This window comes from Tubulanus polymorphus, chromosome 4 (assembly GCF_964204645.1).
Source record: "Tubulanus polymorphus chromosome 4, tnTubPoly1.2, whole genome shotgun sequence".
Taxonomy (NCBI): domain Eukaryota; kingdom Metazoa; phylum Nemertea; class Palaeonemertea; order Tubulaniformes; family Tubulanidae; genus Tubulanus; species Tubulanus polymorphus.
Genome location: NC_134028.1, coordinates 11,473,526 through 11,487,812, shown reverse-complemented (window position 1 = coordinate 11,487,812; position 14,287 = coordinate 11,473,526). Strand labels below are relative to the sequence as shown.

General features: G+C 38.9%; 1 protein-coding gene and 1 long non-coding RNA gene across 3 annotated transcripts; one reads left to right on the top strand and one right to left on the bottom strand.

Moving 5' to 3' along the window:
• Positions 1–313: 313 nt before the first annotated feature.
• On the top strand, positions 314–12,473 carry LOC141904680 (uncharacterized). 2 transcript variants are annotated; one of them, XR_012619176.1, is made up of 5 exons: positions 314–363; positions 6,667–6,709; positions 11,474–11,579; positions 11,661–11,970; positions 12,292–12,473. It is a non-coding gene; the product is annotated as an uncharacterized LOC141904680 (long non-coding RNA). The 2 variants fall into 2 exon arrangements; XR_012619175.1 differs by lacking the exons at positions 314–363; positions 6,667–6,709 and adding an exon at positions 6,927–7,131.
• On the bottom strand, positions 8,043–9,868 carry LOC141903258 (uncharacterized). Its single transcript, XM_074791348.1, is given in 2 exon segments — positions 8,043–8,349; positions 8,412–9,868. Coding segments are annotated over 2 exon segments (1,764 nt in total).
• Positions 12,474–14,287: the final 1,814 nt, after the last annotated feature.

Sequence of the window (14,287 nt, the reverse complement as noted above, 5' to 3'; positions counted from 1 at the left end):
TGGGATTCTCTCCTCGGGCGTACTCTTTTATGACCTCCGAAGTCTCCGTCCGAAATCTCCGGTTGGCTCCACAAAATCCGAATCACACCACCTCGACAGAAAGGAGGTTTCGGAGACTCCAAAAAGTCACGTGACCAATAAAAGAGTACGATTGGAGGCAAACGGATTCTCCGATCTGATAAAAGAGTTCGCCCCTCATCGCGTCAACTCGGATATAGTGTTCTACCAATCGTGATTTATCAATATAGTCCGTATTGGAAATCCCGATTGTGGCATTCAATTCAAATCAAATCAATAAATTATCCGATTCACGATTTAATCATCAAAAATCTTATTATAAAACACGTTTTCAAAGTCAACAAGGTAACTAATTCATTTATTTTAGTACAAAGGTTTGATTTGACACTAAAATGAGTTGTTGCATTGCAATTAACAGGAGTTAACCTCTATATGACACTTTAGCGTCAGACGTTGTAGGGAACCGTAACAACGACTGGTATTCAGACTAGAACCGCCCCAGTTAAAGGCGGTCATACTAATTTCTGCCATCCCGAAGGGTATGGCAGTTTCAATAACATTGTAGAACCGGTATCTCCTGTACCGGTTCGAATTTTCAGTACGGTGGGTTTGCATACTAAAGCGGGCTACCCTTTCTTCAGCGACTCGATTGAATTTGAAGCAGGTTACAGAGGGTAAGGTCTTGGTTTCTCAATGTCGCATAGTCAGTAACCTGACTGTGGTTTAATTTCACGATCGGATTGGATATTTTACATTTTTGTAACTCTTATTTTTGAATCTTAAATGTTTTTTTGAGAGCATGTGTACTATGTTATCGTGGCTACACTGGTTGTCGGTCAATTCAATTATCAATTTTCTAATCCAAAAGAGCTTCATTCTTAAACCTTCATATTAGGCCACACAAAGAAATGCCCTAGTTTCTCAAGAAAGTCAAATGCCGCCTCCGTCATAAAGAAAGTCCCCAATGAAAATTAAAAAGCCAAATGCACATCCGCATCGGCAATGCATTAATCGTCTTTTTTCAAATAAAAAATTAAAACCCGCTCGCCTGCATAGCTGTAAAGTGTATGGCAGTAGGTTTTTTTCTGCGGGCGTTTATCCTCGTCGTATCCTCGTCGTTTATCCTCTTTATGCTCATCCTCGACGTACTGGTAATCCACATTTTACAGTGACAACAACAGCGGCAGGGTTGGTTTCATCTTACCTCATTTTGAGGAAGCGTGAAAATAGCGAAAACTATTATCTCAGTTTCGAATTAATGTGATGATATAGTTCGATCTTATAGGTTTAGGGAGCTTCTAAATTCTAAATAAAGTGTTTTACATATGTTTTACTTGCATTACTGGTATTTATTTGGCATTGGTAAAAAACATCCCTCCCGCGTCTGTTCTATAAGTCTCAGATTGAGCTTTTTATTTCAACTTTTTTATTCAAGAAAATAAAAATAAAATTCGCTCGCCCTTGTTACTTTCCAGAACATAATCTGATGAGAGACTAGGGTATTTCTTTGCGTGGCCTTAGGCCTATATGAATTCTATCATATTATCATTGATTGTTGACAATATTAGTACGCATTACATGTTTAATTTTTCAAGGCATTATTGAACTTTAAAAGTTAGATTTCTCGTTACTCATATCATTTTTACAGTGTGTTAGGCCTATTCTATTTTTTGCCATATCTCAATACTCTGTCAACCTGTTTTTACCCAATCGATCTCATTGTATACCATAAGAACATAGTCTATGCTGAAGAAATATTCCAAGTGAATCAATCATTTCATAAACTACAAATTCTGGAATAGAAATTTCATAAAGTGTACGATTATAGATTGCCCACATTACGTAGCTAACATAGGCCTAATGGAAAAGGGTTGAGGCCTAATTAGTTCGAAGAATGAGAACCTAAGCTATCATCAAGTTGTAGTCACGAAGTCACGTGACAGGATCGGAAGATTTTTTTTTCAGATTGCGTGATACGCCTCAATGAAATAGGTCCACAGACGTAATTCGTTTGTCTTAAGAATATTATAATTATCATGATAAAGATATCTAAATAAATATTAAATAATATCATTTTTTGAAAGCATGCGTAATGAACGCTGATTTAGCGGTTAAAACAAATCATTACATCTACTCGCGCATAAATACACCATCAATGCTGCGCCTGTTGTAGGCGTTAGTACCTGGTACGTACAGCCTTACACACGACACCGACAGCGGCCTCCACTTCAAAAGTTATGAACAAAATATTTGAAACATTTTTGATCCGATTTACACCAAATAAACCGTTAAAGCAAGGTATTTAGCATCGGATATTGTGCCGAAAATTCCAGATTGATACACAACATAGTTTTTCAAGTAAGCGCATTTTTAGTGTCGACCAATTATTATGATTGACAGGATCAGCTGTGTGCCTCATTTTTTATCGATGACGTCAGATGTAAACAATAACATTACCACGTGCGCGATGCAAACGGCAAACAAATTGAATTTTTTCAAGCAAACTTCTCTAATGGAATATTAATTTCTTTTTCATAATTTGCCTTTCTTTTACGTAATTTATAATTTATACCTCAGACTTTGCTTCTTCGAACCTCAGGACTTTGAAGTCCTCTTGTTTGTCCTCTGGCTTTTTTTCTCACTACACCACTGAATTGGTTAGTATTTATCTTAAAGATTATCTAATTAGAAGTTATAGGGTCTCTAAACTGTTTTTTCATAAAGGCCTAATTAGTACCGGTACCTTGGAATAGACGAGTATTTCACTATTCAAGATTCGGCTCATCTGGTCCGTCGGGCTCGACTCTTCAAAACTTGCAAGATATTTACTCGATATGTAAATGTTAACTAACTATTGGCTTAGATGTAATAGACCATAGTCATTATCGTCTTGATTATTTTCTTTGATAATCATAATGATCCATGTAAAGGTACTTTATTATAAGTGAATTATCAATCGGTCCAAGAATGAACTGAAAACATTCAATTTGCCTGAATTTTGAAGATGCATCTATGGATCGTCTTCATATTTGGTTTATACATATAACTGCCCCAGATACACCTTCAACAAATAAATTGGCCTGATAAGAAACAAAATGGCCGACAAGTGGCATTTTTGTTTGCCAAAATTAGCAATTTTTGCACATTTTAGAAATTTTCAAGGGAAATTTTGACTCTTCGATCAATTATCTTGATCTTTTACTTACATTTCACTCCCCCAAGGACCCATCAGAATGAGAAAAAATTGGGTCGATTGGACTCAAAATGGCCTGAATTCTGAGACCTGTAGCTTCCTTCAGATTTGCCATTTTTCGTTGAAATTTGTGGTGTGTATTCTATGGAAAAAACGTTTTAAATATATCAGACAGGTATTTTCGTTAAGCCAATTTTCATGTAATTGGCAACATCATCTTAGTGTCATAAGTACTCGTTTGTAGGTGGAGAAACTCGGATTTTTTATGAAAATATCAAGAAGTTTTAGAGTTATTGTCTAGATATGTGAATTACATCAGTACTGGGATCACTCGATTCTTTATTTCATAACAATAAACAGTGATACCCGATTTCAGTATAAGATCACCAGGGGGTGTTGAATATTGAATTGTTAGATTGTTTAGCATTTAAAACCACATCCCAAGTGGGCATGGTGCCCCTGGACCCCTAGTGATTGTATGTTTATGAATATGATCCAACCTAGTATACCTAAGACAGTGTAAGTCATTGGTCCAAACCGCTGCTTACTTTTTTTCTAGTTGCCATATTGGCTTTTTTATGAAAACATTAATACGATTCTACGAGACAGTGATACATCCATAAAACAAGAGTCCTTAAGGTATCATTACTTTTTCAAGGTTTGGAATAAACCATTTCAGATCCCGGATGTCGTACCATTTACACTGGTCATCCTGGACGCCTTGATTTAAGGGAGGGGGGTGCTGTTTGACTTTTGGATTGTTAGGCATCATTAATTTTTCAAGGTATGGAATAAACCATTTCAGAACCTGGGTGTCGTACCAGCTACACTGGTCGTCCTGGACGCCTTCATTTTTGAGTAATCTAATCATAATAGGCCTCTATATGATGAGGGTGGAACTAATTTTGCCATAAATATAGATTGAAATCTGAATTTTATTACCGGTACTATATGCACCTGTGGTTTTTAGGCCTACAAACCTGTCAGTCAATCCAAAAAAATTAAACTGCATTCACTTGTCTACTACATCACAAAGGGTGGGTTGCTTAAAAGGTTTTTTTTTCAATGAATGAATGGCATGAGGAATAGGAAGTCATAATTGACATGAAAATGATGTCATCAGACCTATTCAGTAAATCCAATCCCAAGAACTTAGTTTGCCCCTCGATATTCATAATGAGATTCAAAAACTCGACATCGGCCTGTATCTCTAAATTTTCCAATAAGTACTTAGATAAACTCGACGTCGGCCTGAATCTCTAAATACCAATGTAGTAACAATGGCGTCATTTAGCCCTTTTTTATATGTCAATAAGATCTGAAAACTTGACATCAACCTATGTATCTCAACTAGATCAAACGTAAAAATGGCCAGTGAATCTTCATTGAGGTCATTATCGAACCTGTTGAATCAAAGATTTGTATTTTATCGTACATCTTCGAGTTTATTGCTGTTTGTGTCTGAAGTTTCCAGTGTAAGTCAACCTGTATCATAATGGATTGATTTAATTGGCCTATACATGCGCCCAGTGCTCCCTCTGCCTCCAAATATAGCTTTTGCATTCACTTACAATTAGCCCACTACTTACCTTTCTTGTGTTCACTTTTCGTCCGTTATCAATAGACGGAATCCTGTTCTTCTTGCAAGTTTTGAAGACTCTTCTGTGGTTTTTCGTGATATTTGGTTTACATATATGTATATATCTATCCTAGATACATCTGACCAAAAACTTGGAAGATCGAGAAACTTGATTATCAATAGGTGTAACCAATGGTAATCCATCACAACTTTCAAGTTTCAAGAAAATCACACGTTTTTGTGTGACTCTCTTACAAGAAATTACAAACTAATGCGATATTTTGCCGTCCACAACTTTATAACTGGGAGTTGCTAAATGCGTGCAGTTTTCTCCTAAAAAAAATCAAGATATTCTTCCATCCACAACCTTATACCTGGGGTTGCTAAACGAATGCAGTTTTCTCCTCAAAAAATGAATGCAATATTCTGCCATCCGCAACCTTATAACTCGGAGTAGCTAAATGAATGCAGTTTTCTCCTAAAAAAAAATGTGATATTCGCCGTCCAGAACCTTATAACTGGGAGTTGCTTAATGAATGCAGTTTTCGTCCTAAAAAAATTAAGATATTCTGCATCCACAACCTTATAACTGGGATTTGCTAAATGAATGTAGTTTTCTCCTAAAAAAATTTTGATATTCTGTCGTCCAGAACATTATAACTGGGGTTGCTAAATGAATGCAGTTACTCCTAGAACTTGTGAAATTCTGCCGTCCAGAACCTAAAAGGGACCAAAACGTCAGTTGCTAAATGAATACAGTTATCCTTGGAAATGTGGCTCTGGCAGCTATTACATTCACTTATGACGTTTTGATTGTTAGTTTTATTTCAGGGTCGGATTCAAAGAGTTTGATTAATCATCATATAGTACCATTCTCTCAGGTTCAGGTCCTAGTTGCGGTTCATTGCAAATACAAAATTTTAGAAAGTGGTGAAAAAAGATAAGTGAAATTGCTTCCGATTAAATTAAAAATGTCTGAGAAAACAAAATTAATGCGATATTTTGCCGTCCACAACCTTACAACAAGGAGTTGCTAAATGAATGCAGTTTTCTCTTAAAAAAATTAAGATATTCTGCATCCACAACCTTAAACTGGGAGTTGCTAAATGAATGCAGTTTTCTCCTAAAAAAATAAAGATATAGTTCCGTCCAGAACCTTAAAACTGGGAGTTGCTAAATGAATACAGTTTTCTCCTAAAAAAATTAAGATATTCTGCATCCGCAACCTTATAACTGGGAGTTGCTAAATGAATGCAGTTTTAATGAATGCAGTTTTCTCCTAAAAGAAATTGTGATATTCACCGTCCAGAACCTTATAACTGGGGTAGCTAAATTAATGCAGTTTTCTCCTAAAAAAAAAACAAGATATTCTGCCGTCCACAACCTCATAACTGGTAGTTGCTAAATGAATGCAGTTTTCTCCTCAAAAAATTAATGCGATATTCTGCCATCCACAACCTAATGGGAGTTGCTAAATGAATGCAGTTTCGGTATAGTTAGGAAAGTCGATCATGACTACATCTGGTTGTGATTCAACTGGACTCCTTCCACTTAGATAATGTCCTTGATGATTCCAGTGGACCCATAAGATAATCCGTATGGTACATTAAGATTCGTTGTTAGCATCACTTTTGCATCATTACAAATGTCGATGCACCGACTGAGACCTCCGGCTTTATCGTCATTGCATTTGCTTACGTGGGGTCCTTGCATTTCGGCTTCTACTTTAGCAACTGGATGACTTGCGTTTTTTTTCAAATACAAAATTTTTCAATTAGTTTATGTTGTGGCTGCATTCGAGGTCATGTGTTGGAAAAAGCAAGAGGCCGTTGTTAGTAATTCGATTTAATAAATCTGAACCGTTTGTTTTTTCTAGGTTGCCCCATTGAAATTTTTGGAGCCACTGAGCTTGAATGCCGGTAAGTCTATACTCGCGCAAAGCAGAAAGGACACATATTAACTGCTGCTGATCAGCTTTTTGGCGAATCACTTTTTCAAGTAGGCCTATAATAATAATAATAATAATAATAATAAATATGGATTTGTATAGCGCAGCTTTCCATGTTAAAATACAAAGTTCAATTGCGCTCCAGGGAATAGTATTGGCTGAATAGTTTTGTTTTGATGTGAGATTTGAACCGGTCAACTGTCGTGGTAAGTGTAGATTCTCTTGAGTCGATGAAATGATTCCAGAGTCTAGGTGCGTGGGATGAGAAGGCTCCGCCGCCAAATGTAGATGTAGCTGAATGATGGTTCTGGTTTGAATTGGTTAGATGATCGAAGTGTTCGCCTTGGGGTATACACAGTGATTAGATCAGCAATATAGGCCGGTGCTATTCCGGTAAGAGCTTTGAATACTAGCAGTAGTGTTTTGAAGTCAATTCTTGCTTTTACTGGTAGCCAGTGTAACTGCATGAGCGCGGGAGTTATATGCTCTCGTTTTGGGGTGCGCAAAACTAATCGTGCTGCACAGTTTTGTAATTTCTGTAAGCTTCCACACAAGTCACTGGTTATTCCAGCCAGAAGGCTATTACAGTAGTCCAGCCTAGACAAGACAAGAGCTTGGACAAGTGCCTTGGTAGCATTTCTATTCAGATTCTTTCTAGCTAATCCAATGTTACGAATGTGAAAATATCCGCTTTTCAAAACAGATTTCACATGTGCACTCATAGACATTCTATGATCGAACATAACACCGAGATTGCAGATCGGCGACTTTGAAACAGGGACACAAACACCCGCGACCATGAGAGATTCAATGTCGGTAATATTGAGACGCTGCGATGTACCTAAGAGAAATACCTCAGTCTTTCCAGCATTTGCTTTGAGGAAATTGTCGGTATACCATTTATACACCGCGACCAAACACTTCTCAACATTTGACAGTTTTTGATTTACACGTGACGGATCATGAATGGATTTAATTGCCTTGTACACTTGGTTGTCATCTGCAAATCCATGTCCATCAATATCAAATGATTTTATCAGTTCACCCAGAGGAAGCACATAGATAAGAAAGAGTAAGGGGCCCAACACTGAGCCTTGTGGTACCCCACACTTTAACTCGTATGAATCAGAGGCATGGCCGTTAACAGTAACATTCAATGTCCTGTGGGTGAGGTACGACTTGAACCTTTGGAGTGTTCTTCCATCGATGCCTAGGTAATGTTTGATGCGAGAGAGTAACACAGTGTGATCTACCGTATCAAATGCCGCACTAAGATCGAGTAGTATCAGTATCACAATTGAACCCTAATCGATGAGGGTACGAATGTCATCTTGCACCTTGAGCAAAGCTGTCTCTGTGCTATGCCTTGGTTTATAGGCTGATTGCTAGACATCGCGAAGATGGTTACGATCCATGTACTCACGCAGTCGACTGGCTACAACTCTCTCGAGAACCTTAGACACAAATGAGAGATTACTAACTGGGCGATAGTTCTGGAGAGACTCAGGATCCAGAGATGACTTCTTGAGAATTGGTGTTACAATTGCTACCTTCATGGAATCAGGTACAGATCCACTAGCCATTGACAAAAATTCCCAATGTAAGTCACAGCTGGCAATACACAATCCACAACGTTTTTGAATAACCAAGTCGGAAGTGGATCAAGTGCGCACGATTTGTTTGGAGCGCTCATGATGATTTTCCGAACTTCATCATCATCTGTTTGTTCAAACTCGTTCATTATACACTCAGAAAGAACTGAATTCTGCATGTTTGGCAACGAATCAACTGGTAGCGTAGAACGGATGACCTCAACCTTGTCCAGAAAGAACTTAACAAAGTGGTCAGCGAGTTCACCAGGGTTATCATGCTTCAGCAAACTAGAAGTTTTTCCGCCCTGTAGAATTTCGTTGTAAACACGCTGGAGTTTCTTTTGATCACCAGCAGCATCCTCAATAAGTGTATTATAATAGGATGACTTCGCTCTCTGTATCATTTTACTGTACTCTTTGCGGCAGCGCTGGTATATCTGATAATGAACTGTTAGTTTCGAATTTCGCCAAACTTTCTCAGCTTTACGTTTATTTTGCTTTGCAATGATCAACTCATCCGTAAACCATGGGCGAGAGGGGCGAATTGTGACAGATATGGTTTTTTGAGGTGCTTGCTTATCCAAAGCTTTTTGGAGCGAGTCGTTAAATTGCAGTATAGCGTCCTGTACATTATTCATTTCCTGAACATTTTGGTTCGATATAGAATAGATATTGAATAGATCATTGTCTAATGTTCGTAACTTCCTGACAGTCCTTGTGGCCATCATAGGAACTGGCTTACGATGCCTCAATCTACAAACAATTATAGCATGATCAGATATCAAATCACCAACATTAAGAGATCGCAAAAATCTGGCGCCAGTCCTTGTCATTACAACATCGAGGATATGTCCATCACGATGTGTGGGTTCAGCAACGTGCTGTTCAAGTCGAAAAACGCCAATCATATCCAAAAACCTTCTGCATTCCGGCTTTGAGGGTATATCAAGGTGGAAGTTGATGTCACCCACAATAACAAGATCATCAGTGGTACTGATGAGAGATGTCAGTAAATCAGGCATCTCCTCAAAGTACTGTGAAGTTGTCAATTTGTTTTGTGGTGACGGTGGTGTGAGGTATATAGCGACCACACGAAGCCATTTTGAGGCAAGATTTATCCGAAGCTGCATTACTTCAATGCTTTGAAACACGTCACACTTCACAAAATCAACTGATTTCACTGTGTCCTTCACAAGTATTCCGACTCCTCCATAACCTTTCTCTCGAGGAATGAATTCAAATCTATATCCATGGCTATTCAATGCTTTCACAAAACGTTTATCCTTTGGACCAGATGTTATCCATATTTCAGTTAGACAGAATATATCAATATCATGACTAATTACTAGGTCCCAGATTTCATCACACTTATTTCTCACTGATTGACAGTTCAGTACTCCAAGTGTTAAAGCTTTACCACCACGGTGTTTACGTCTTGTTGATGACATTTTATATATCCCAAGAGATTTCAATCTGTCTTTCAAAGAATTGTCAATAGGTGATCTAATAATGGCTGTGTTGAATCGCTTCCAAACCATTGCGCCATGCATTGCAGCAGGAATTGTGGATTTTCATAGGTAAACAGGACTGTCGCAAACTGGCGGCAGTTGAATGTCGTCGCCTAAAAATACAATGACAGGTATACCCCCAGGGTTCATTGGATGTTCTGCCATTGTTGACTCCATGGGAACAAAAATACTCCATCCATCCTAGAGTTGTGCAGCCTATTGAAGATCTTTCGTCAACTAAAAGGACTAATAGATGTTCGCAATTTGACTGTAGCTGTTGGCCAGTTAGTCATTGCGGTGGTGTCATCTATTTGCTGCCACTAGCGTTGATTGGAATTTTAAAGAAACTATGTAGAGTAACACCTCCAATAAGATTGACACTATTACCTGTTGGGCAGACTACCTGGACAGCTTCGTTTTTATGTAAAAATGTACGGGCTGCTCTGACAATACAATTAATTAAATAGGATTTCCCACAGCCTGCTGTACCTGCTACAATATGGCGCAATGGTTCAAAATCTGGAGACCCATTGTTGTAGTTGATCAAAGTCTGCATTACCAGGTTAAACGCAAATCGTTGATCACTGTATAGGGTGGAACAATCTACATTCGGCAATTCTACCTCATTACTTGTATTAGTTTTATCACAGCCAAGCGATTCTACCCACGTCAATCCATAGTCAAGTGGATATAACAGATTGGCCCAACTCCAATCATGCTCTGGACCGCCATTATCGAATTGAAATTATTCATGGCAGGATTATAATCAATGGTTGGCCGTACTAAATCGATCCATTCTGGTTGTTGTTGGCTGGATTCATTGATTGAGCCATCATCTGATTCAAGTTCATTGGGATTTTCTGGCTGGGTTGATTTGTTTTTGGCTCTCTGGATATCTGCCAGTACGAAATTGGGCATGCAGCAGAGAGAGAAAAGTTTTCCATTGTTTCAACCCAACTTGAATCAAATGATTTGATGTCCTCAACTTTTCGCCAGTTGGGCCAATGTAGAAGAAGCATCGTACGGCAATACTCTTCGGTAAGGAATCATGTTGCACGGGTTTGATTCCCACTGACTACTGGTACCTTTCCCTGTTTGCAGACATGATTGTACCATGATGAAGTATCAGTCTGGTGCCTCTGTAAATATTTATCGAAGGCTGTACTCTTTGTAGCTGTCATTCCTTTTTTTCTAAAACTCTTGAACCTGTCATGCTCATTGATAGAAATTGATGCGAGCATCTATAGAGCGGGAATGATGACAACTCGTATGCAGCTTCTATGGCGGAAATGTCTCTTTTTACTGTACCTATCAGCTTTTTTGAAATTAGTGACCGAGTGGATACTGCAGTTTCATCTGTCACGTTGATGGTGTCATCAAATAAATCAACCAGCACACCAGTCACTTCATTCCCTTTGCATGCATATCCACAAATATATTTCTCTGTTGCAATAATCTCTTCTACTGAGGGTATGTCTGGCTCAGATTTGGAACGAATGATAGAAATATCTCCATTTGCACGCTAAGCTTGCGTATGGTATTGGGAATTTTGCACAAGGAAGGGATGGTCACGTGGCATTTCTAGACGCATTGATTGATTTTGGTCTTTAATAATTGCTGCCGTTTCTCTTGCAGGTTGTCCTGGCTGGTTTTCGGACCCAAATTGCATGCGGCACACTTTCCTTTTAGTTCTTCTACAGTAATCTGAGCATCGGTGTACGTTGACTCTATTGCTTGCAAAGTAAGATGTAATCTTCAAGTATGGATTCTTGTCTGTCACTCGCATCCATTAATAATTTTACTAGCGAGTTCTTTTCTTCAGGCGGGCTGGAGCTGTTCCTTCTGGTGGGGCCGATAAATCTTTGCGTGGATTTCCACGTATATCTTTTCCACCAGGATGCAGTGATGTCATTTTGAATGTGCTTTCTGCCCACTTAGACAGAACTTCAGCGCATTCTGATTCACTAAGGCCATTTTCAATGGACTCGTGGAATAGGATGTGCGGCTGTCGGTCAGCTTGCCAGCACAATCGATGCCAGTGAATAACCCCACGAGATTTTGCAAATTCTTGTCGATACCAGTAGGCATCAACTCCGAAGATGGGTCCTATTACCTGCTTAAACTAATTTTGGGTACGTAAATCCAAATAGTGCCCAACAATGTGACAGTTCTCTTGTAGTGCTTTGAATAAATTATCGTGATTTTCAAAGGTCCTGTCCAGTTGTTTGTTGGATATACACTTTTTAGTAAGCGACGAAGTGGCTTAAAATGGTATTCTGCACATCTGCCCGTAGTAGAAAAGCATGGTAAACCTTTTCCAGTGTTTATTTGGTACTGTGACAAGGCTTTTTGGCTTTTTGGGCCCAATATTGTGATGTACCCCTCAGATTTGAACTCTAGTAAGCGATTTTCCTTGTTATCGAAGTGTCACCTTGTTCAATTTGTTTTTTCAGATCAAAAGCTGACAGATATGGGTCTCCAAGCTTTTGGTGAAAGATGAATTGGCTCTGTTCCAGTGCTTTTTTGCGGGATATAATGTTGTGAACTATGAATTTAAAGAAATGATGTTTTGCGAAGCGGCCGTCTTGACACCACAGTAGATTATCTGCCCATGCTGAAAGTGATGAAATAGTTCTTGGACGATTGATGTTAAAATTGTCTAGGCCATATGGAAATAAAACGGGAAAGCTAGTGTGAAAAACTATTTTGTTGTAAATTCTGGAATTGGAGAATTGTCACGTGTGGGCCATGGTATGGTTATAACACCACGTTTGCTTTCGGTGACTGGGCCATGATCATCGCCAACAATGTTCCGAACTATGTTTCAACTTCTGTGCGGATGTCGAGTCCGGCAGATTTACAGAGGATGTTGTTTCGCAATCGGTAATTTCACCTGGATTTATTTGCTCAGGAGCTGGACCTTGATCATTGATGTGTTGTACATCGCAATTGTATCAACCGTTTGGATATCAATTTCCCCATTTTGAGGTAACTGATTGAGGCGCTCTGCAGAGATGTCGGCATATGCTGGATTATTCCTTTTTAGCCAGTTAAGTGCTGCTTCTACTGTTTTTCGTTGAACATTAAATTATTTTGTGGTAACATTGCGACCTTGTCATCGTACTCTCAATATATTGATTTCATGGGGAAGTTTTGGGAGGATTTGAGCAGGTTCATCAATATCCTGTGGGAATGTTACAGAATGTCCACTTGAACCAATGCCTCCATGTTTTAGCAAGTGAACATTGATAGTTGGAGCAATTCTGCAGATCAATTGCTGCTCAACTAAGGTTAAATTGCTCAGTTCACTTGGAACCTCTAAAGGGTCCATGTGATTACCATGAGAGAACAATTTTACCTGCTCTTTGTCCACGAAGCACAGGTGACACATGGACCTATTTGTTTTCGCCACTTTCATTTCCAGGCGACGTTCCAGGCAAACATTACATTTGCCAAATTCATACGACATTTCCTTCAATTCAAAGGCATGTATTTTTTAATGCCTGGTTGAAATCAGTCGTTTTCGTTTGAGGCATGAAAATGTTAGGGGCTTCAGAATTTGTTTGTTGGGCTTTTATATTTTTGGCACCTTGTGTTTATTGAATACCCCCACTTGTCTAGATACGTAGAGTTTTGTAGCTGGAGCAGATTTTTATCAGCAACTTTGTTTGCTTTTTGTAGGTAACCACCTGCTTTGATTGTTTGTGAAAAACAGGGGATGCTTCGTTACATGTTTTTCTTTTTGGTGCTTTGGTAGCTGACGTTGTACCTGTAGATCTACTAGGCAACTGCTGCCCCTCAGTTGATAAAGATGTGTCTGCCTTTTTGGATTATAGCCTAATAGAGAATAATGGCTATTTCTCATTAATCAATGTATTTGGGGACTGTTATTTTCTCCAGAAAAATACTTAACTGGAAAGTGCTTCCCATTAGTGCCATACACCCATGTAGTGATATCACACATCAAAATATGTGCAGCTGCTTTGACCTCACTGCTTGTTGCCCAGCCATTAGCATTTATCACAGCAGAAGTGTATGATTCCTTGGAGTCAGAAGGAAGGTTATGGTCTGCCACGACTTCAGACTTGTAGATAGGAAAATTATCTACTAGGCCTATGTGATGACAAATAGATTGCCTTAAGGTCTGAGTGAACTCAGTATTTGCAAAAAGTGCCATACTTAGGCAATGGAAAAAACAATAGCCATCACATGGAACATTAGTAATACAATAATTTCGCTCATTTAAGGAAATCATAGGCCGAGGAAATTCGGTGATTACTTTTGCTGGCAATGCTGTTGGACCGACTGGTGTTTGAAGTTTTGGAAACACTGGGTCTGGGCAGGGATCTTCCGCTAACATCCTGGGCGTACGTTCTTTTCGTTGGGAGTTTGACGATAGAATTAGGATCCTTATTAGGATTTTGCGCAAATTGTTTTTCAGCATCGTTG